Below are 24790 nucleotides of genomic sequence, written 5' to 3'. Positions count from 1 at the left end.
TTAAAATTCTAAAAAAATAAATAATGGAGGGCCAAGCATCTCATAGTTACAAGAAGCTATGTCCTGTGTAAACCACAGCCCCAAGGTAGGTTGGAGGATAAAGCCATATGTAATTATTTAGAAAAAGAGATTCTTTCATTCCATGCAAGCGATCCGAAAGTAAATTTTAATATTAATTAAAATCACAGGAAAGAATATTTATTTAAATTAATTTCGTTAATATATAATTCAGGATTTAACATATGTTATTGTGGTTTAAAAATTATATTAACAACCAGGTTATAAGTGGCTAATTTTGACTACTTTTTTATCAGTTTTTTTTTTTATTGTTTGTCTTCTATGAAATGTTCCCACACCCTTCCAGTGCTCCCTCTTTACCAAAAGTAATCTGATTTTGTGCATTCTAAAAGGAAGGGAAATGATAATCATGTTTCCTTTTGGTCCTCTTTCGGCTAAATGCAAAAACACTAATAAGAACAAGAGATAGAAAGGGCAAACAAACAAACTAGCCTAAGGAAAGAAAGCACATTGTTGTATGCCAAGATGCTGTTTAAGGAAATGTTGAGAAGCTACCTACAAGTAGGGCACCCCCACGTTACAGAATTGTGGGGATCACAATAGATATGGTCTTACATGCACTGTTACTAAGATGGACCAAGGTACATACACCTTAATAAGCCGAGCTTATGAAAAAAGGATAAAAAAAAGCTATTCGACCCCAATGAGTGAAAATGGTGTTACTTGGATGATAGTCACCAATCACCAATTCACCATCCTTAAAGAACAGTTATTTCTTTATTATATTGAATGGCAAATATTTTGCCATTGCGTTATCCAGAATCATTGTCTAAAAGCTACTACTGAGAACCAACAAATCACATCCTCGAGATCTGAAGAGGTATAAGAGTTTCAAGCATTTCATGCCTAACAGAAGCTAGAGATAGCTTTTCTGCGTGGCCTAGTTTTTCTAAAAGATAGGTCTCACAATTTTCTGCAGCCATGACCCCAGCTGAGTAAGCTCCATGCACAGATCCCTGATTGTCCAAGCTTACAGCTTCTCCCCCAAAGAATAGATTGCCCAAAGGTGCACGAAGCTTGTCATACACATCGAGTGGTTTTCCAACTAAATCATACGAGTAACATCCAAGAGAGTTTGGATCCGTTCCCCATCGAGACACAAGATACTGAACCTAAAAGTCCAACAAATAAAGATGTTAGGCTCCTCAAATAGGATGCAGACACTAGAGAAAGCGAACTTTTAGTAGATGATGAGCAATCTATGAGGACAACATTAGAGGTGGACTTACTGGCTTAGAAGCATTTGGAAACATCTTCTTGAGCTGTTGCATTACAAAATTTGCGGCTGCTTCATCAGATAGCTTCTCAATGTCATAAGCGAACCTTCCAGCTACCATGTAGACAAGAACAGGATGGCCTGTTGCTTTGTGAAGATTGAGAAAATAGCCACAGGTATAAGAGGTCGGAGCAACAGTGCCCAAGAGTTCTACATTAGGCCAAAATACTTTGTCAAATCTTAGGGCAATCTTATTTTCATTGCCCACACCAAGGTCTGAAATTGCTGAAACCTTCCAATCAGGAAGTTTTGGTTCAAATTGAATTAAATTGGCTTTTAGGATTCCAATAGGAACAGTTATGATAGCAGCATCAGCAACAAAGTTCCTGCCATCCTCAACCGTGACCATTACCTTGTTGTAACCACTAGATATCTTTTTCACCCTACATTATGAGATTTCATAAATAGGATCAAAATCAGATAAAGGAAAACATTACGGAACTATTCTTATTTTAAAGTAACACAATTAAATAAATCCACACTTTTATGGGTTCAAATTTTTGTAGTAACCACCTGCTGGTCAACTCTAAAGTTACAGCAAGATGAGATTGGCTTAAATTAAGTTGGAATTAATTATGGAACATTGTTACAGCTGGAGGTGTCTGTCCATATCTTTTTTTAAAAAAAAAACTATGAAAAAGACTAGGGGTATAGATTTTGAAAACAGATTTCTAATTAACAGAAAACTAATTTTAACAAAAAAAAAAAATTCCTTTGGGATCCATACATGTAATCAACTTATTTTTCTCCTTTGTTTCTCTATTTATTGCATATTCTGTCATAAATCATGAAAAATGACTAAGTAGTTAAGTCATGTACTAGATCTAGCCGGAATTACCTTTGGTTCAAGCATATGTCAATATCTTTTGCAAGAACTTTTATGATTGGATCATATCCTTGCACCATGAGTCCATGACCACCAGACAGGACATGTTCCTATAATCAGAAACCTTAATGTAAGCATTAATTTGGGTTATTAAATAATGCTGAGTTGATCTTCCTCATATAGAATATAGAATACAACAATAAAAATTTAATCACTCTGGGAAAATCCTTCGTCTCCTTTTTGTCAACTTAAACTAGAGAAATAACCTAATGACAAAACAAAGAGGCAACAAATGCCTTCCCCCTATAGCTATACCTATGACACAAGTGAAATTTTTTTATCATGGGAAACTAATGTCAAATCAAGATTGTCAAGTAGCTTATCTCTAAAAATGCAAATTATTAGTAATATTAATTAACAATTATTGATGAATTTTAATATAGAGTATATAATAATCAAAATGAAACAATACATTGACCTTTTTATGTAAGTTAGCAATTTCTAGATTTCTGCTTACAATACTCATCCCAAGATTTCATCATTTATATCAACAATAACCCAAGGAAATGGTGGCAAATTAAGGTTTGTGAATGAAATCATGTATAAAACATGGAAGCATTTGTTGTAGTTTAGAGGCAAAAGGATATCTTATATCCTTCAACTTAGATTGGCACTTGCCTGATCCCAGGTTTTCAGTGAAATCATATCTGCATCAGCAGCAAACCAAGCTTCCATTCTGCATATAAACCATTGTAGCACTTCATGGGCAAGTCCTTGTTGCCTGCAGAAAAACTTTGTCAATTACAGCACTATATTGGAACTTAAGGCCTCAACGTTTGCACATAATATTCTCTTCTCAATTAAATACCTTAGTTCTGGGTGCCTATCTAGCACAATTGAAATAGCTTGGGAAACTGAAATGTCCTCGGTATGCTCATCCCTCACCTTCCCTGTCTGTAGTCATCAGGTTATTAGATTCAAGATTAAGATAATTAGAATTGCATTTATGATTGAAAAACACCACATCATATGCTGCAAAGTGAAAAGGTCTTACCTCTTCCAGAATTTTCTTAAAGATGTCTCCAACTTCAATGACCATCTGTTGTGGAACTTGCTTACCATCAATGTTAAAAAGCATATAACTGGAAAAACAAAAATGCAGTTACTATATAAAACACTACTAGTAGAATTACAAAAGACCCAAATATTTTATCGTTTCAAACACAACAGTAAATCATATATGTAAATTAATACTTCATTTTCATGAGACAAAGTCAGGCTTCACAAATTACCTAGCCCAGTTCAAATTAGTTATGGGCCACGACTTTGGAAGATGCAGCAGAAGAAATAAAAAATAATACGAGCATGAGGGCATAAAGAGAAATTGAGGTGTGAATTAGTTACACTCATTTGTAAAGGGAGAAGGAGTGGGGAGGGTGGGAGGAGTCACTTTTTTGGAGATTTCAGTTAGTAGCGGGTCAGACGCTTAGCTCTGCAGGTATTCATCTCTGTAATACATTCATCTTTTTTTTCAACAATAAATTACTTTTCAACATTGGTGATTTATAATCACTCCATGTATAGAGAAAAGGTTAAGGCCTACAAAGAGTGACCATTTTGGTAAACTTGCAACCAATCATGTAGGTTAGTTTAAATACTATTAAAATATATTTCTAAAAGATTGCATCATAAACCATCGAATGCATCAATCTCAATGGAAATGCATAAATGATGGATTATTACCTTTCCAAATCATGGTCATATAAGACAGAGTTATCACCACTGGTACGATATAATGAAAGCCCCAGGCCACGAATCAATGGAGCCAATGGATTCTCATTACAAACTCCATGTAGCCTGAAAAGATAATCAAGAAAGAACTAATAGTATTAAAAAGTCATCAACAAGTATTATGTATTACAAAACTCTCTTCCAGCATATGAAGAACAGCTAACTCCTTGGAAGAAGAATAGAAAGTTAAAAATAAATATTCAAACAAAAAAGTCAATAAATGAAAGTGGTAATGACCATATTACATTCCTAACTTCATACCGAATCTTAAGCCTCAATAGTGTGAGAAGAAAAAAGAGAGCAGCCACTATGTTCTAAGAACCAAGCAAATAACTGCATTTTGAGTAACCATCCACAACTGGAGATGGCAGTTAATTTTAAAAGCATAAAAGCTTTGGCAAGGATTTGAAAAAACAAAGCAAATAAAAAAAACAAGATATGTAAAAAAAACACAAGAAGCATACAGGGAGCCATCTTTCGGAAACCAGTACTCTATCAACAAATAAAGTCCCTATTCCCTACGAGCTATAGGTAACTCTTCTTTGGGCAATATGAGCTAAGCTGGATATGGTGTTCTATAACAACAAAATGCGAGCAGAACTTTATGCTACGAGAAAGGATTGATTTTAGCTTAAAATTCAGTTAACCAAGTTCATAATCATTGGGCTCTACCTAAGTATCGAGGGGTATCTCCCTATTTGAACTTTGAAATGATACCAAACCCAGAAGTATGGAATAAAAACAAAGGACACCACATTAAAGGCAAGCTAGAAAATCATGAAAAGACAGTGCAAGAAATTCTGTTCATCTTTCATCAACAAAATCATGTCACAACAAATTCAATTTCAGTAGAAAAAATTGAACTTACCATGAGGCTCCCATGTCAACTGGACAACCAAATGAGAAGTCAGTATGAATGCGACCACCAAGCCTATCTCGTGACTCCAGTACAGTCACCTAATCAAATAATGAAATAAGAAAAAGCAAAAAGAATGAAAAGATATTTAAGGTAACCTAATTAATGAAAATAGAAAAAATAAATAAAGGATAAGTTGATCATAATAATATGGCACCTTAAATGATGCATCGTGGAGACTTCGTGCTGCAGCAAGTCCAGATATTCCAGCACCAATCACAATAACGGAAGGGATAGCTCCTCTGTGTTGGCCCTCAATGCATGAGGCAATAGTACCTGATCATTGGACACAGGAATCAATATACAATGCATGAGGCAACATCTCTCTCATCATGTTTCTCAATATACAAGATTGCAGCCACAAGAATGAACTAAACATAGTACAATGATTGCCTTATATATATCTACACACAGGATCCTGAAAAGACCCAAAAGTTGCAAATCTCGCAAACAATTCCATTATATATATATATATATATATATATATATATATATATATATATATTGTAGATAAGAACACTCCTTAGATATCTTCATGAGTTATCCCCAACACAGGAATCAGACCATTTTAAAATATGCTTAAACCAATCAAAAGCATGTCATAAAAAAATATTAGAAGGCCACAAAGATCCATATAGCATCCTGCTCAATTACTCACAAATGGACTAGTTATGTAGTAACCATTTACTTTGTAGTTGATTAAACCTTAATTATTTCAAAACCACTTTAGAGACAGGCCTTCTCGCCAGGATTGCAATCATAGGCATGACAATGATCATATAAAAAGGCCATTATTCATACATAACATCACAGATCTTTTTTAACACAAACAAACTATCAATTCCCTGAACATCAACAAAGAAAAATCTATCTATAAAAAATACTGCACCTATTCATAAAATTGAAAAGCACAAAACTTATATCCAGTTCCAAGTGCCAAGTGTTCTTTCCACTCAGAACTGGAGTTTCACCTCGGCTAGAATTCTAATTCTGATCAGAGAACAAGATCAAAAGCACCCCTGGAACCAGATCTAAATTTTGTCCAACCGAAAATATGTAATATAAAAAGAAAACATAAAATTAAAGACAAAAATCAACCAATAATATTGAAAAAAAAACAAGTACCTAATAAATCCGAAAAAACAAAAAATACTAAATCTATTCATAAAATTGGAAATTTAATAAATAAATAAATAAAACAATTATGCCTTATCCACTAGATGAGATCAGCTGCATGGATCTTCCACATCATTCAGCACAGTTAAAAATCAAAGCTTAATGAATATAAAGCAATAAAACTAGATTGCATGAGATGAAAAATGAAGGAGCTGAAAACACTAACCATCGCGGAAATGCGTGGAGAAGAGCTGATTAGGTTCCATGTTTAATTGTTCAAGCAACAATCACCAACGAATCGAAAGCGAGAGAGAGGAGGAGTGAATCAAACAAACGAATATCGAATACGGAATCGTACGAATCGGAGAGAAGAGTGTAGCGATCGACGTTGAATCTAAGGCTGTATAGGAATGGGGAAATTAGAGACTAACTGGAATGAATTGCAGAAGATTAACAGGAGGATGCCGGCAATGAAGCGGCTCAAGTGAGGAGAGAAACGAAGCTTCTCAAAAAATATCATAATCTTAACACTACTCGTTCAATCAAATTCAAATCGGAGAAGGAAAACCTTCCTTGCATAAGAGAAAAATTCGATGACGATGCGCAAAACCCTAATTCGAATTCGAATCCGAATCACACGCACCCTCTCTCTCCTGAGGAACACGAATGAATGAATAGCCAACAATGATGATTATGATGATTGCAGAGTCTCTTCTTCCCAAAACACTCTTATTTATACCCCACGGAACCCTTTTTCGCGATTAATTTAATGTTTAACTACGAATTTATTATTATATTTTAAGTAATAAGTGGATCTATTTATAAACCCTTTTTCTATACCTCGAGGAATAGTGGAATCGTTTCGTCATCAAATGTTAGGTATCTATTAAACGTGTGAGATTTGCTATTTTGATCGTTTGAATTATTAAATGATAGTTATCTTAATTATATGCATGGTTAAATAATGGTTATTTCAGTTCCATAAATGAAAGTTCAAATATCTGGGATTTGTTTATTTTCTTGAAGATTAAAATGACGTTTTTATGGTTGTAAAGATTAATTTAATATAATATGCATTTATTTATTATAAATTAGTTGAAATGGTTTAACAAATATACACTTTATTTATTTATTTATGTATAAATTAAATTTTAATATTTCTTTAAATAATTTATCAACTGTTAAAATAACGTTATATTATAATTTAAATATTTGTTGTAAATTTAAATTATAATAATTTATATATTTAAAAAAATATTTATTTAAATTTTAATTGCATAAAAATAAAAGTTTATCCTATATAGTATAGGAACTAAAATACAAGTTTAGTAAAAGAAATGATATTTAATGAATTTTCTCGCATTATCAATAACATTTTATTCATTAGGCTTGTTAAGAATATTGATTAAAGAACTGATAAATAAATATTTATATTTTTATTAAAAATAAGATGAAAATATATTTTAAAAAATTATATGTAAATATTAAACTGACTATTTTGAATAACAACATTATTAGAAACTAGGGAAAGAGACCTGCTTCTCTAAATTTTTAAAATAATAATAAAAGAAAAAAATCAGAAGTTAAATATAATTATTAAAAAAAAGTGACAGAATAACAAATTAATAATATAGAAGTAATAGAAAGTTAACATAAATTTTAGAAGAACAATTTAAAAAAACTTAAGAAATGATTTAAGGATAAAATTGTTTAATGAAATGCGGACAAATGAGAATAATATACATAGATCATTATTTCACGGGAATATTTATAGGAATTTTTTAAAACAAAAAACATTATTTAGATTTTTTTTTACCATTTTTTTAATTTATTATTTTTCTTACTTATTTTTAAATTAAATTTTAATATATTTTTTAAAAAACATCAATAATATTCTATACCTAAAATTAGAATAGCTATCTCCATTGAGAGTGCTTTTAGAAACTATTTTTCAACGATAGTGGTTCTAAGAATTTTCATGAATAAGAGTCTTTTTTGAAATTTTTTAATTTCTTGTCTCTTTCAATTTATTATTTTAATCTTAATTTTCAATTAATATTTATATTTTTAAAAGTAATTATCATTAATTACAAATAACCTTATATCATAATATAAAGTGTTTATCATAAATATGAACTAATTTATCTTAAATCTAAAATACAATTTATCTATTTTAAAACATGTATTTATTACAAAACTTGATTATATTTTAATTAAAATTATTTATTTATTTATTTATTATAAATTTAGTTTATAAACTAAATATTTATCTTACGCATTCCACAACATAAAATATAGTTAAAAATAAAATTGTATGTTATATCACAATATAAATTAATATTGTGAATTAAGAATTTATTTTATATGTTCAAAAGTATTTATATTATAAGTTTTAATTATATAATTTATATACTCAATTTTTTTAATTTTTATAAATATTATTTTATACATTACACAGGCTAAAATATTAGTTAATAAGAGTGTACTGATAGTTAATACTTTTAATTTCTTAATCAATCCAAAGATACATATTGACCTTCTTTACATTAATATCACTATTTTAATTTTCGCTGGGAAATTTTGTTGTCCTTTATGATTATGAAGGAGACAGTGACCTAACAAAACCTGCACTTTGTGTTGTCACTTGCCTAGCCACCTGGTGGGGACAGTTTCAAATTTAGAGAAAAGAATGTTCGATTTTTTTTCCCTTTTACTGTAAAAACAATTCTTTATCAGTATCAGGTCGATCAAAAAGTTGTAAATTGGTTTGGCTTATTGATCCAAATAATTCACAAAAGTACAAAACTATTGAAACCATCAGGCAGGGGTGTTATTCCGTTTCGCTGACATGGTAGGTCTGAAGATATTTTTGACGCGTTAAGTTTAATAAATTAGGCCTGATTTTATATGTAAGGGCATGTTTGTGCATCTTTTGATCAAAATTGGAAGAGCTCAAAAGTATTTTTATTCCATAACCAATGTTTTTTTTTTCAATTCATGCATTGGTATGTGTAATTTTTTATTGGAGTTCAGAAAAGCACTTTTGTAGCATTCAATGAAGGGGGAAAATATGTATTCCAAGACACAAAAGTTAAAAATTACACCCTTGTTGCTTTCATGTTTAATGTTTAACCAAACATACTGGTAGGCTTTGTGTTATCAGAGTAACAAGAAATTGTAATAATTTTGTTGGTATTTTTTGGAAAATGAAAAGTTTCATCAATTTTGAAATTGAGAAGTCAAATTGAATGACTATTAATGAGTGATAATGATCACTAATGAGTGAGAATGACTACTAAATGGATTTGGAATGTCTATATAGCACATGTATCTCGTCTCTAAGTCCACATTTTCCAATTTGGTCTTATACACATATCATTTATTGAGAAAGTGAGAGTTTGGAAGAACCAAAATAAGACAACTCTTTCATGACAATGACAGGAGGTATAGTTTGATTTTTATTTTTTTCGCATTTTGTTAATGACATGTGTTTCGTTTTGTAGTTTGTAACATCACATGTTAAAATTTTTAATCTAACATTTGATATCAAAGCCTCAATACCGTCTTTGCGTTAATTGGGTTTCAAACCCATGACATACATGATACCAAAATACATACAAGTCATCGGATGGTTGAAAGTCTTTTGATATATATTTGTTTTTCATATTTTATATCCTTATTCTGTTTACCTTTACAATTTATGGAATTTTGATTTACTTTATGCATGAATATATTTTGAAAAATTTTATTCTATACATACATACATACATACATACATACATACATATATATATATATATATATATATATATATATATGGAATCAAATGCATAATATTATGTTTCAATTATGAAATTATATATGAGAATTTTATTCATCATTGTATTATATCTTGATCTTGAAATACGTAATATGATTTATTCTCATATGATTAAGTTTTATGTTTAAGTGATCTTTATAATTTTGATTAATTATGAATTAGCCACAACATCTATAATTTGATTAAAATTATATATTAAGTTGTTTAAAGATCATATAAGGAATTAGACATAATATTGTGATTAATTGTACTTTATATAATAAATTTTATCCCACATGAATTTTATTATATTTGTATAATTAATTGGGATAAAATATCATATTATTTTCATGGTTTACCTATAGGGATCGTGAGGTATGTATAATTTGTCAATTTTATCATAAAGTAAATATTTGCGATAGAAAATTAAATTATTTTTGTTATAACCGTAAAGCATGAATTTGAGTATGTAATTTGATTATTCTATCATTAGGTTTAATTGTTTCTTATTGAATTAAAAATTTAACCCACAAACAATTTTTATGTCACAAGATTCAATTCTCTGGTATGTTTACATTGGTAAAAGATATAATTAAGATTAATATGCCTCAAATTTTGACATAAGCCTTTGGATTTTGCAGCTTCTCAAACTGTGATGTTCTCGAACTCAAAGGAGATAACTATAAGATATGGAAGGAGAAAATTCTTCTGCAGTTGGGGTGGATGGACATAGACTATGCTATAAGGAAAGACGAACCACCTGCAATCACTGATGAAAGTAGTCCAATTGATGTTGCGCTATATGAGCGGTGGGTGCGATCCAACCGGATCAGCGTGATGTTCATTAAGACCAAAATCTCGACTGGGATACATGGTTCTGTTGACTAGCATGAAAAGGTCTGAGACTTGCTTAAGGCCATTGATCATCACTTCAGATAAGGCTTTAGCAAGCACCCTGATCATGAAGTTTTCCTCTCTTCGGCTCACCAGTGTGAAAGGTGTGCGTGAATACATAATGCAAATGCGAGATATTTCAGCTCAACTTAAGAAACTGGAGGTTGATATGTCTGAGTCCTTCCTAGTGCACTTCATTTTGAACACTCTTCCGCAGGAATATGGGCCGTTTAAGATTTCCTACAACACATATAAGGACAAATGGTCTATCAATGAATTAACGACCATGTGTGTTTAGGAAGAAGAAATGCTTGTAATGGAGATGGGTGATAGTGCATTGCTGACAACTACTTGTGGGAAGAACAAAGCAGCCAAGTCTCAAGCTAATCAGAAAGGGAATGGTAAAATACCACCTGAAGCTAATATTAAGAAGGTGGCAAAGTGTTTCTTTTGCAAGAAGAAGGGACACATGAAGAAGAATTGTCCCAAATTCCAGAAATGGCTTAAGAAGAAAGGTAAATCAATCTCATTAGTATGTTATGAATCTAATATGGTTAGTGTTAATATTAACACCTAGTGGATTGATTCTGGATCTACTATCCATATTGTAAATTCTTTACAGGGTATGCAAAACCTAAGGAAATCAGTGGGAAGTGAGCAAAGCATTTTATGAGGCAATAAGTTAGGCTCACTTGTGGAGGCTATTGGAACTTGCATTTTAAATTTAAGTAGTGGCTTTATTTTGAAATTAGAAAGGACTTTTTATGTACCAAGTTTTTCTCGAAACTTGATTTCTGTTTCTAGACTCGTACCTTTTGAATATTCCTTTAATTTTAAAGACACATCGTTTGAGTTATTTTATAATTCTGAATGTGTTGTGAATGATATCTTGTCTAATGGTCTTTATCTTCTTGGTTTATAAAATTATGCCACTTATAGTTCAATGCATGTTCAAATTGGTATTAAAAGGTGTAATATTAATGAGAGTTCCTCTATGTTATGGCACCGGAGATTAGGACATATCTCCATTTAGAGGATTAAAATATTAGTGAAAGATGGGGTACTTAATACTCTAGATTTTGCTTACTTTAAAACTTGTGTGGACTGCATTAAGGGTAAACATACCAACATGTCTAAGAAAGGTGTTAACAAGAGTTCAAGCATATTAGAAATAATTCATACTGATATTTGTTGTCCAGATATGGATGCACGTGGTTAGAAATATTTTATCACCTTTATAGATGATTATTCATGATATATGAATGTTTATTTGCTTCATAACAAAAATGAAGCATTGGATGCCTTCAAAGTCTTTAAGGATGAAGTTGAGAACCAATGTGACAAGCAAATAAAAATAGTAAAATCAAATAGAGGTGGAGAATATTATGACAGATATACTGAGAATGGAAAACACCTGGTCCTTTTGCAAAGTTTCTTCAAGAACATGGGATTGTTGCCCAGTACACTATGCTTGGTTCTCCAAATCAGAATGATGAGACAGAAAGAAGGATTTGAACATTATTGGACATGGTACGGAGTATGCTTAGTAACTCCAATCTTCCTAAATCCTTATGGGCTGAAGCACTAAAGACGACAGTGTATATATTAAATTGTGTTCCAACCAAGGTTATCCCAAAGACACCTTTTGAGTTGTTTAAAGGTTGGAAACCGAGTTTGAAACATATGTGCCTTTGAGATTGTCGATCTGAGGTGAGAAAATATAACCCATAAGAGAATAAACTTGACCCGAGGACTATTAGTGGGTATTTCATTAGATATGCCGAAAGGTCTAAAGGTTATAGGTTTTACTGTCTATATTATATTACTAGGATTGTGGAATCAATAAATGTTAAGTTTCTTAAAAATGACTTGATCAGTGGGAGTGATCAATTGAGGAATTTAGGTTCTGAAATTGATTATATAAAGTCTCAACCTTCCACATCAAGTGAAAGATTGGTTGTAATTCATACCCCTCAAGTTCAAAGGGATGATGAACAACGCATGATTGACATTCCACAACTTGTTGCTGATAATTCAGCAGATCAAGTTGATCATCAAATTCCTGAAAATGATGAACAACCAACTGAAGAATATGATCTCTTAGAAAATGTTGATGCAGCATTAAGGAGGTCTACTAGAGTAAGAAAATCAGCAATTCCTAGTGATTATATTGTATATTTGCAAGAATCTGACTATCATATTGGAGCCGAAAATGATCCTGAAACTTTTGATCAAGCCATGAGTTGTAAAAAGTCAAATTTATGGTATGATGCCATGAATGATAAGATGAATTCTGTAACACCTTGAAATATTGTTAATTATAAATCGATGTTTAATTGTATTTATTGTGTTATTTGACTATATGGTTGACTTGAATGAGTTGAGGTATGACTTGAATTAGTCATGTGTGAATTTCTCGATGTAGATGTTGAGTTATGTGGAGTTTTGTTGAGCTAAGTTGAAATTATGAGATTTCAAATTTGACCTAAACCTATTTAAGTAAAATCACAATCCTGGATTCGTTTACCGTTGGATCGTCTTCCAATTATGTCTGGAGTAACATCTTGAGTATCAGATATGATTTCTTTTACCGAACTAGTAAAATTTGAGCTGAATCAGCTCGCCCAGGCGAGCCAAATTCGCCTGGGCGAGTGTTGTAGGCTACAAATATGTCCAGTAGCGTAAAAGAGCCATTTTATTCCTCCTTCTCTTCCTCTAAACCCTCCTCTAGCACCCCCAAGCTCCTCCTCCACCACCATTGACCACCGGTGGCCACCACGAGCTGTCGTTGCCTGCCGCCGAAGAAGAACATTGTAATTGGAGCGGAATCCTTAGAATCCTCCTCAAGGATTCGGTGGAGAAAAATTTTCCCAATCCTTCATTTCATAGCTTCCCTGAGGTAATCTTGACTTCTAAGTCTTTCTCCTAGTTAGTTTGAGTTTCTCTTAGTATCTCTCATGTTTTGGGTATTGCAGTAGGGTATTTTTACACTTCCTTTGAAAAAGCCTTGAAAATGAGATATTGTAAAGGTTATCTTTTTATAACATTGATATTATTTTCATGACCTTCACTAAACCCTGGTCACATTGGCATGAGCAGAATTTCAAAATGACGTCTCCTTTTAGTAGAATCCAAAACACCCCACAGCCTTTATGTTTTGACAGAGGTATTTGACTCTGGATATTGTTATTAACCTTGTTTTTGTAATCTATACTAATTTTTTTTTTCAATTTTGTATATAGAACCTTGCGTTTGGACTGACGAGCGTGAACGAGAGAGACCTCTGAGCGAAGCAAAAAGGAACTGACGGAGAGCTCACGATAGGTGAGGGGAGTTTATTATCATTTACAGTTTTTAATACCATAGTTGGGGGTCAAGGAATCTAACTATGGGGATGTATGTCTGTCCCTGTTGCATGCTGGTTTTCAAGAAAACAATGTTTTGACTAATGGGATACGGTACATCTATTATTGATGAATAACATTATTGTTTCTATTAGACTTGTATGGTCTGAAGACCCAGGGAGTGTGAATCTCAGGCATGAACTATACATGTTTGTATATACGGAATGTGAGATGATGTTGTTATTGATGATTATGTTGATATGAGTTGATGTTGTTATTGATGATTATGTTAATATGATATGATGTTGTTGTTGTTGTTGTTGATAATGTCATTGAAATGAGATGAGGCAATGTTGATGTAGATAATGATATTGAGGTGAGATATTGATGTTGTTGAAAATGTCATTGTGATGATGTATATTGTGTATGTACATGGGGGGTGCAGTGATCTTGTTGGATATTTCGGGTGGGGGAAAAAGAGTGGTTAAAGAGTTTTAAGCATCTCCGGAGGGGGATAGCTTAGAATCTTTAATTATCTACGGTTAATGCATTGATGGTGCTCATGTTTCATACATTGTGATGCAATCCTCTCTAGGAAGGGACCAGTCACTAGAGCCATGAGCAAGAGGCTCCAAGAGGATTGGGCTAGAGCTGTTGAAGAAGGCCCTAGGGTTCTCATGAACCTTAGGGTAGATTTTTGAGCCCATGGACCAAGGTTGGGTCCAATTATCTTTGTACATATTAGACTAGGATGTTATTATATTTGGTCCTTGTATTTAGGGCTCCATAATATAGGTAGGGTACCCTAGAAATATAGAATTTTTCAGCACTTGTATTTTAGGGCACCTAGACTAGTTTTTGTATTAGGGGTAGTTTTGTAATTTCTAATGCACTAAGTGAATATTTGATGTGTGTGTTGGGAAATAAATTTAATTGAATTGGTAGAAGCCCAATTCAATTAAATTTTAGAGGGGGAGGTGAGCATTTGCTTACTACACCCCATTACCACATCATATAGTCACACTTTGTGCATGTCCTTTATGCTTTACATGCCTCATGACACCTAAGCACACTTAGTGGAGAATCTTGAAATTGATCTTGGATTAGTGGGCTGAACCATAACTAAAATTCACTAATCATAATTAGTGAAATTTTGGCTCCAAAGTTTGGCTCCACAAATTCAATTTCAAATTGAAGTGAAATTTGAATTTCCCTCCAATTTTGTGTGACACTTAGGCTATAAATAGAGGTCATGTGTGTTCATTTTTTGGGAACTTTGATCATTTGAATATTAACTTCAGATTTCAGAGCTCTTTTAGAGCACAAAATTTCGTTCTCTTCTCTTCCTCTCCCTTCATTCATCTCCTTCTTCCTCCAAGCTCTTATCCATGGCCTCCTATGGTGGTGAGCTTCTTCTAGACTCATCTTCTCCTTGAAGTGGCGTCTCCTCTCTCTCTTCCTTCTCCATTCCATTGCCATTCATCTTCCAAGAAGCAAAGGAATCCATTGATGAAGAAGATCCTAGGCCTACAAGCTCTAATGGAGCTTACATCACGTTGTATGTTGTGTATGTACATGGGGGGTGTAGTGACCTTGTTAGATATCCCTGGTGGGAGAAATAGAGTGGTTAAAGATTTTTAAGCATCTCCGGAGGGGGATGACTTAGAATCTTTAATTATCCACGGTCAGTGCATTGATGGTGCCCATGTTTCATGCTTCATATGACATGGAAATAGTATAAACTTTGTTAGTAAGTACTTGTAGTTTCTCATGAGGAGGAATACTTGTACTTGGGGGCATGTCACTCGGTTTGGAACTCCCTGAGACTCTGGCTGATCACTATGGGGGGGGGGGGAGGGGGGAGTTTCCTGTGCATGACAGGGTGACCTCGACACTTACTGCCTAGTTTTCCAAAATGAGAGTGTCGTGTGGACACGCTTAGGCTATTTCCTTGGGGATGGTACCGCATTGCATTTGAGAGTTGAGGTGAGGTACATGTATCATACTGTGCATGATTGATTGGAACTATGGACGGATGATGACTACTTGTTGAGTGTATGTTGGACTAATGGATGTTTGTGTATGTTTATGGTATTTGATAATGTTTTCTTAATAATTATGATTATTTGATTTTTGTATTAACTTCTTTTATAATAAACTCACCCCTCGTAATTTTTGTACCGTGTGGTTGGTACCTGTGATGATCGTGAACTTTTGTTCGGGGTAGCAGAATGACAACAATAGAGTACGAGAAGTGAGATTCTTTTGTGGAGCCGCCGAGCCGACGTGATGACGTTGGGATTATTTTGGGAGAGAGTTGTGTTTTGTTAATCAACTCCTCCGTAGCTGTTTACATAATTCTTTTTTTTTTAATTAAGGATGTAAATCACATATTTAATTATATGTATGAACAAATTTACTTTCATTATGTGATTGATGTGTACTGAGTTACTATGCCTATATATATATATATATATATATATATATGTATTCATTTAAGTAATGGTGCGTTGTTTGGGAATGTATATCATGAAAAAATTTACTTTAATTTTTCATAAGCAAATTAACGGAGTTTTCATTTAAAAATTGAAATTCTCATGGTTTAGAGTGGTGATATCATAGCGACGAGGCAAGTCGTTACATTAGTGGTATCAGAGCTGGTCGAACCTTTTCAGCTAGTGAGCTGTGAGTCTGCTATGTTTTTCTGTGCATTTTGTGGTTGCCTCGTTGAATGCTTGATGTTTGTTGTTTGCAATTGGAACTTACTCACTTTGTTGTGTTTCCATGAGTTATAGAGATTTGATTTTTGTAGTCATAACATGTTTGTTCTCCTGATGTCTGCTATACCATGAGTTTCAATGTCGTGTCACGAGTTATCAGAGTGGCCATCTGTATAATTTGTGAAGTGCAATGAGATGATATGGAAAGCGATCAGGAAATACTAATGATAGAAGGTGAGTGTTAATGTCTCGAGAGAGGACTAGTTTAGAGGAATACTTTCTCGAGGCATTAACTCTCAAAAGTAACCAAGTAGGGACTCGAGATGGTTGTGATTTTTGTGTTGTTCTTTTTCTTCTGTGTATTCTTTCCATGTCTCACTTCCTGGTGTGTATAGGGAGTGATGGCTGGATGGAATGATCATGCAATAGTTGATGCTCTCCAAGCCTTAGCTCAGGCTATAGGGAATCCAAATAGGGGAGAAGCTGTTGGAGCTGTTGAGTACCAAGGATTGGACCGCTTCCAACAAAACAATCCTTTTGCTTTCAATGGAGGATACAACCCTGATGGTGCTCATAATTGGATAAGGGAAATTGAGAAAATATTCCGAGTGATGGCATGTCCGGAGGGGCAAAAAGTCGCTTTTGGTACATATACTTTGGTGGAAGAAGCTGAATATTGGTGGGAGACTGCTCGCCAATGCCTAGAGGCTGAAGGTCAAGATATGACCTGGGATGTCTTCAAGAGGGTATTTTTGGAGAAATACTTTCCTAAGGATGTTACGAACAAGAAGAAGATGGAGTTCTTGGAGCTCAAACAGGGAAACATGATTGTGGCTGAATATGCAGCCAAGTTTGAGGAGCTGGTGAGATATTCTCCCCATTATCAAGGAAGAGATGACGAAAGTTCCAAATGTGTGAAGTTTCTGAACGGCTTGCGACCTGAAGTGAAGTAAGTTGTGAATTACCAGGGTTTTCGTCAGTTTCCACTCTTGGTAAACATGTTTCAGATTTGGGATGAAGACTCCCGAGACAGGGCAACCTATTATAGGAGTACAAGCCCAATGAAGAACAAAAATAATGAAACTCGACATAGGCTAAAACCGTACTCGACCCCTCCTAAGCAATATGGTAATCGTCCTAACAATCAAAGGACTGTTGCTCTAGGGTTTGTGGGTGGTAGTGGTAGCAAACCCAATACTTTCCCCACTCAGATCACTTGTTACAAATGTGGTAAGCCAAGGCACATCTCCTCAAATTATGCTGATAAAGGCGTGACCTATTTTAATTGTAGACAAAAGGGGAATGTTCAGAGAGATTGTCCATATCCCAATAAGGAGCAAAATGGTGGGGGCTTGAATGACCAAACTGGACATCTGAAGGCCACGGGAAAAGTCTTTACCCTTAACGGTGCCGAAGCTTCGAAATCCAAAGATCTAATCCAAGGTAAATGTTTCATTATGGGATTCCCTTACTTGTGCTATTCGATTCCGGTGCAACCCATTCTTTTATATCCTGTTCGTGTGTAGGGAAACTTAAGCTTTCTATGTCTTCTTTAAATAAAGATCTGGTGCTAGAAACCCCAACTAGTGGTTTTGTGTTAACTTCTAATGTGTGTTTGAATTGTCCTGTGGAAATTTCTGGTAGAACATTCTTGATTAATCTGATTTGTTTGCCTTTGAGCCAAATTGATGTTATTCTGGGTATGGACTGGTTATCTTCCAACCATGTCTTGTTAAACTATTTTGATAAAACTATGGTGTTTGATGATTCTGGAGTGAGCAAGAATATGATGTTTATCTCTGCCAACCAAGTTGTGACATCTTTAAAGGAAAATGTTCAAGTGTACATGATCTTGTATGACCTGGAAATAGAGACAAAGGTTTCCATGTGTGACCTCTCTGTTGTCAAAGAGTTTCCTGAAGTGTTCCCTGAGGATATATCTGGTCTACCACCCGAGAGAGAGAGAGAGTTTTCCATAGACTTAGTACCCGGTGCTAGACCCATATCCATAGCCCCTTATAGGATGTCTCCTATAGAGTTAACTGAGCTTAAGAAACAGTTAGGGGAGTTGTTGGATAAGCAGTTTGTTAGACCTAGTGTGTCTCCGTGGGGAGCGCTAGTGTTGTTAGTGAAGAAGAAAGATGAGACCATGAGGTTGAGTGTAGACTACCACCAGTTGAAGAAGGTAATAATTAAGAATAATTACCCTTTGCCTAGAATAGACGACCTTATGGACCAGCTGGTAGCGGCTTGTGTGTTTAGCAAGATAGACCTTAGATCAGGTTACCACCAGATCCGAGTGAAGTTTGAGGATATTTCAAAGACTGCTTTTAGGACCCGTTATGGTCATTATAAGTATCTAGTCATGCCCTTTGGCGTGACTAATGCCCCTGGTGTGTTTATGGATTACATGAATAGGATCTTTCACCCTTATCTTGATAGTTTTGTGGTAGTGTTCATAGATGATATTTTGGTATACTCCAAGACTAGAGAGGGACATGAAGAACACTTGAGGATTGTGCTGCATACCCTTAGGGACCGACAACTTTATGCTAAGATGTCCAAGTGTGAGTTTTGGTTAGAGAAAGTTAGTTTCCAAGGGCATGTGATATCTTAAGAGGGTATAGTTGTAGATCCCTCTAAGATAGAAGTCGTTATTGAGTGGGAGAGTCCTAAATTTGTTTTTGAGATTAGGAGTTTTCTAGGCTTAGTAGGATATTACCGAAGATTCATCGAAGGTTTCTCCAAGTTAGCTTTACCTTTGACTAAACTGACTTGTAAGGGTCAAGCTTTTGTGTGGGATACCCGATGTGAGCATAGTTTCCAAACCCTTAAGGAAAAATTGACAACCGCTCTAGTGCTAGTTTTGCCTAACCCGAGATAACCCTTTGAGGTGTATTGTGATGCATCAAAGATGGTTTAGGAGGAGTGTTGATGCAAAATGACTAGGTAGTGGCCTATGCTTCTAGACAACTCAAGACTCATGAGAGGAATTATCCCACCTATGATCTGGAGTTAACTGTTGTAGTTTTTGCCCTTAAGATGTGGAGGCATTACCTGTTTGGCTCCAAGTTTGAGGTGTTTAGTGATCATAAGAGCCTTAAGTACTTGTTTAGTTAGAAAGAGCTAAACATGCGTCAAAGGAGATGGTTAAAGTTTCTTAAAGATTATGATTTTGAGCTTAGCTACCATCCTGGCAAAGCTAATGTAGTGGCTGACGCCTTGAGTAGGAAATCCCTACATATATATGCCTTGATGGTTAGAGAGATGGATCTCCTAGAACAATTTAGAGACCTTAGCCTTGCATGTGAGGTTACCCTTAACAATGTGAGATTAGGAACTTTGAAGATCACTAGTGAGTTACTAGGAGATATCAGGGAGGACCAGAAGACTGATCCTTTTCTAAGGACTCAGTTAAAAGCTATAGAGTCAGGAAGAGATAGTTGTTTCAATGTTGGATCAAATGGAGCCTTGCGACTTCAAGATAGGATTTGTGTTCCCAATGTGCCTGAACTTAGGAAGATGATCTTGGAGGAAGGACATAGGAGTAACCTAAGCATTCATCCTGGTGCTACCAAGATGTATCAGGATTTGAAGATGATGTTTTGGTGGCCCAACATGAAGAGAGATGTTAGTGAGTTTATGTATGCATGCTTAGTCTGTCAGAAGGCTAAGATAGAACATCAGAGACCTTCAGGGAAGTTACATACCTTGGAGATACCCCAGTGGAAGTGGGACAATATTTCCATGGATTTTGTTGTAGGACTACCTAGAACCCCAGAGGTTTAGATTCTATCTAGGTTATTGTTGACAGACTGACCAAGTCTGCTCGCTTTATTCCCATTAATATCATATTTTCCTTGGAGAAGTTGACCTCCTTGTATATTAGTGAGATTGTCAGATTACATGGTGTGTCATCTAACATAGTGTCTGATAGAGATCCTAGGTTTACCTCTAGATTTTGGGAGAGCCTAAACAGAGCATTGGGAACCAAGCTTAGACTCAGTTCAGCCTACCACCCTTAGACTGATGGCCAAATTGAATGGACCATTCAATCGTTGGAGGACCTTTTGAGGGCGTGTGTCTTAGAACAAAAAGGGAGTTGGGAGAGTTTTCTACCGTTGATAGAGTTCACTTATAACAATAGTTTTTACTCTACGATTGGCATGGCTCCCTATGAAGCTTTGTATGGTAGAAGGTGTAGGACACCCTTATGTTGGTTAGAGCCCAAAAAAGACCTCGCCTTAGGACCTGAAGTGGTACAACAAACCATTGAGAAGCTTAGGTTGATCCAAGAAAGGATGAGAACTACTCAGAGTAGGCAGAAAAGTTATCAGGATAAGAGGAGGAAAGACCTGGAATTCGAGGTTGGAGATCATGTATTGTTGAGAGTCACCCATTGGACTGGGGTTGGTCGAGCTTTGAAATCCCGAAAACTCACACCTCGTTTTATAGGTCCTTTCCAAATTCTTAAAAGAGTCGGTCCCGTGGCATACCAAATTGCATTACCCTCGTCTCTTTCTAATCTTCACAATGTCTTTCATGTGTCTCAACTCCGTAAGTATATCCATGATCCATCTCATGTGATTGAATTGGATGACGTACAAGTGAAGGAGAACTTGACATATGAAACATTGCCTTTGAGGATCGAGGATAAACAAACAAAGCACCTAAATGGAAGGAGATTCCGGTGGTCAAGGTGATCTAGGGAGGTGCATCAGGAGAAGATGCCACATGGGAATTAGAGGGTCAGATGTGAGTAGCCTATCCATCCTTGTTTGAGTTAGGTAAATTTCAGGGACGAAATTTCTAAAAGGGTGGGAGAGTTGTAACACCCTGAAATATTGCAAATTATAAATCGATGTTTAATTATATTTATTGTGTTATTTGATTACATGGTTGACTTGAAATGAGTTGAGGTATGGCTTGAATTAGTCATGTGTGAATTTCTCGATGTGGATGTTGAGTTATGTGAAGTTTTGTTGAGCTAAGTTGAAATTATGAGATTTCAAATTTTACCTAATCCTATTTCAGTAAAATCGCAATCCTGGATTCGTTAACCGTTGGATCGTCTTGCACCTTTGTCTGGATGTTAATAAGACCATTCCCCACAATCTGACCGTTGGGATTTGAAATATAATATTATCGACTATGAGATATGATTTTTTTACCAAAGCAGTAAAATTTCGTCCAACAGCGTAAAAGAGCCATTTTCTTCCTCCTCCTCTTCCCCTAAACCCTCCCCCAACACCCCCAAGCTCCTCCTCCACCACCACTGACCACTGGTGGCCACCACGAGCCGCTGTTGCTTTCCGCCGAACCTCCACACCAAGAAGAACATTGTAATCGGAGCGAAATCCTTAGAATCCTCCTCAAGGATTCGATGGAGAAAAATTTCCCCAATCCTTCATTTCGTAACTTCTTTGAGGTAATCTTGAGTTCTAAGTCTTTCTCCTAGTTAGTTTGAGTTTCTCTTAGTATCTCTCGTGTTTTGGGTACTGTAATAGGGTATTTTTACACTTCCTTTGAAAAAGCCTTGAAAATGAGATATTGTAAAGGTTATCTTTTTATAACATTGATGTTGTTTTTATGACCTTTACTGAACCCCAGTCATATTGGTGTGAGCAGAATTTCAAAATGACGTCTCATTTTAGTAGAATCCGAAATACCCCTCAACCTTTTATGTTTTAACAGGGGTATTTGACTCCAAATATTGCTATTAACCTTGTTTTTGAAATCTATACTAAATTTCGTTCAATTTGGTATATAGAACCTTGCCTTTAGACTGACGAGCGTGAACGAGAGAGACCTCTGAGCGATGCAAAGTGGAACTGACGGAGAACTCACAATAGGTGAGGGGAGTTTATTACCATTTATAGTTTTTAATACCATAGTTGGGGGTCAGGGAATCTAACTATGGGGATGTATGTCTATCCCTGTTGCATGCTGGTTTTCAAGAAAACAATGTTTTGACTAATGGAATGCGATACATCTATTATTGATGAATAACATTATTGTTTCTATTAGACTTGTATGGTCTGAAGACCTAAGGAGTGTGAATCTCAGTCATGAACTGACATGTATGTATATGCAGAATGCGACTGACTAATGATACTATTATTGAGGATATTAATTGATGTGAGATGATGTTGTTATTGATGATTATGTTGATATGCGTTGATGTTGTTATTGATGATTATGTTAATATGATATGATGTTGTTATTGATAATGTCATTGAAATGAGATAAGGCAATGTTGATGTAGATAATAATATTGAGGTAAGATGTTGATGTTATTAAAAATTTCATTGTGATGATGTATGTTGTGTATGTACATGAGGGTGTAGTGACCTTGTTGGATATCCCTGGTGGGGGAAAAAGAATGGTTAAAGAGTTTTAAGCATCTCCGAAGGGGCATGACTTAGAATATTTAATTATCCACGGTTAGTGCATTAATGGTGCCCATGTTTCATACGTTGTATGTTGTATATGTACATGGGGGGTGCAGTGACCTTGTTGGATATCCCTGGTGGGGGAAATATAGTGGTTAAAGAGTTTTAAGAATCTCTAGAGGGAGATGGCTTAGAATCTTTAATTATCCACGATCAATGCATTGATGGTGCCCATGTTTCATACTTCATATGACATGGAAATAGTATAAACTTTGTCAGTAAGTACTTGTAGTTTCTCATGAGGAGGAATACTTGTACTTGGGGGCATGTCACTCAGTTTGGAACTCCCTTGAGACTCAGGCTGATCACCGTGAGGGGGGGGGGGAGTTGCTTGTGCATGACAGGGTGACCTCGACACTTACTGCCTAGTTTTCCTAAGTGAGAGTGTTGTGTCGACATGCTTAGGCTATTTCCTTGGGGATGATATCGTGTTGCATTTGAGAGTTGAGGTCAGGTGCATGCATCATACTGAGCATGATTGATTGGAACTATGAACGAATGACGACTACTTGTTGAGTGTATGTTGGACTAACGAATGTTTGCGTATGTTTATGGTATTTGATAATATTTTCTTAATAATTATGATTATTTGATTTTTGTATTAACTTCTTTTATAATAAACTCATCCCTCACACTTTTTGTACCGTGTTGTTGGTACCTGTGATGATCGTGAACCTTTGTTCGTGGGAGCAGAATGACAGCAGTAGAGTACGAGAAGTGAGATTCTTTTGTGGAGCCGCCGAGCCGATGTGATGATGTTGGGATTATTTTGGGAAAGAGTTATGTTTTGTTAATAAACTCCTTCGTGGCTGGTTACATAATTCTTTTTTTGAATGTAAATCATAGATTTAAGTATATGTATGAACAAATTTACTTTTCATTATATGAATGATGTGTACTGAGTTACTATGCCTATATATATATATATATATATATATATATATATATATATATGTATTCATTTAAGTAATGGTGCGATGTTTGGGAATGTATATCGTGAAAAAATTTACTTAATTTTTCATAAGCAAATTAACAGAGTTTTCATTTAAAAGTTGAAATTCTCACGGTTTAGAGTGATGATATCGTAGCGACGAGGCAGGTCATTACAAATTCCATGCAGAGTAACGAAGTTTGGAACCTTGTAGAGTTGCTTAATGGGGCAAAGACCATTGGTTGTAAATGGGTCTTTAAGACCAAAAGGAATTCATTAGGCAACATTGAGAGATACAAGGCAAGACTCGTTGCTAAGGGATTTACTCAAAAAGAAGGAATCGACTACACAGAGACTTTTTCTCCTGTATCTACGAAAGATTCTCTTCATATTATTTTGGCATTAGTTGTTCATTTTCACCTTGAGTTGCAACAAATGGATGTGAAAACAACATTTCTTAATGGTGATTTAGAGGATGAGGTTTATATGAAACAACCTGAAGGCTTCTCCTCTAGTAGTGGTGAGCATTTGGTTTGCAAGCTTAATAAATCTATATATGGTTTAAAACAAGCCTGCCGTCAGTGGTACCTTGCGTTTCATGGGATAATTTCTTCATTTGGTTTTGATGAAAACCCCATGGATCAATG

At 35.0% G+C, this 24790-nt stretch overlaps 2 protein-coding genes across 2 annotated transcripts; one reads left to right on the top strand and one right to left on the bottom strand.

Annotated features, from left to right (window-relative positions):
• Positions 1-484: 484 nt before the first annotated feature.
• LOC114382235 (probable polyamine oxidase 4) lies at positions 485-6725 on the bottom strand. The gene is made up of 10 exons (XM_028341516.1): positions 6230-6725; positions 5045-5163; positions 4840-4928; positions 3924-4037; positions 3235-3322; positions 3049-3134; positions 2859-2961; positions 2193-2290; positions 1308-1737; positions 485-1190 (listed from the first exon to the last, which is right to left on the bottom strand). The coding sequence occupies exons 1-10, from the start codon at positions 6267-6269 to the stop codon at positions 876-878; spliced, it is 1482 nt and encodes a 493-aa protein (XP_028197317.1). The 5' UTR covers positions 6270-6725; the 3' UTR covers positions 485-875.
• A 10436-nt stretch (positions 6726-17161) lies between these two features.
• Positions 17162-17713, top strand: LOC114381744. The gene has a single exon (XM_028340966.1). The coding sequence runs from the start codon at positions 17162-17164 to the stop codon at positions 17711-17713; it is 552 nt and encodes a 183-aa protein (XP_028196767.1).
• The last annotated feature ends 7077 nt before the right edge of the window (positions 17714-24790 follow it).

Source organism: Glycine soja, chromosome 13, assembly GCF_004193775.1.
Source record: "Glycine soja cultivar W05 chromosome 13, ASM419377v2, whole genome shotgun sequence".
NCBI lineage: Eukaryota > Viridiplantae > Streptophyta > Magnoliopsida > Fabales > Fabaceae > Glycine > Glycine soja.
This window is presented reverse-complemented; position numbering and strand designations above follow the sequence as displayed.

Bases quoted from the DNA above. Each gene is read 5' to 3' on its own strand.
- LOC114381744 (XM_028340966.1), top strand. From the start codon at position 17,162: ATGGCTGGATGGAATGATCATGCAATAGTTGATGCTCTCCAAGCCTTA.
- LOC114382235 (XM_028341516.1), bottom strand. From the start codon at position 6,269: ATGGAACCTAATCAGCTCTTCTCCACGCATTTCCGCGATG. The intron at 4,038-4,839 runs GTAAGTTCAATT...TTATCTTTTCAG, and splicing joins GTTGACATGGGAGCCTCATG to GCTACATGGAGTTTGTAATG. The intron at 3,135-3,234 runs GTAAGACCTTTT...TGATGACTACAG, and splicing joins TTAAGAAAATTCTGGAAGAG to ACAGGGAAGGTGAGGGATGA.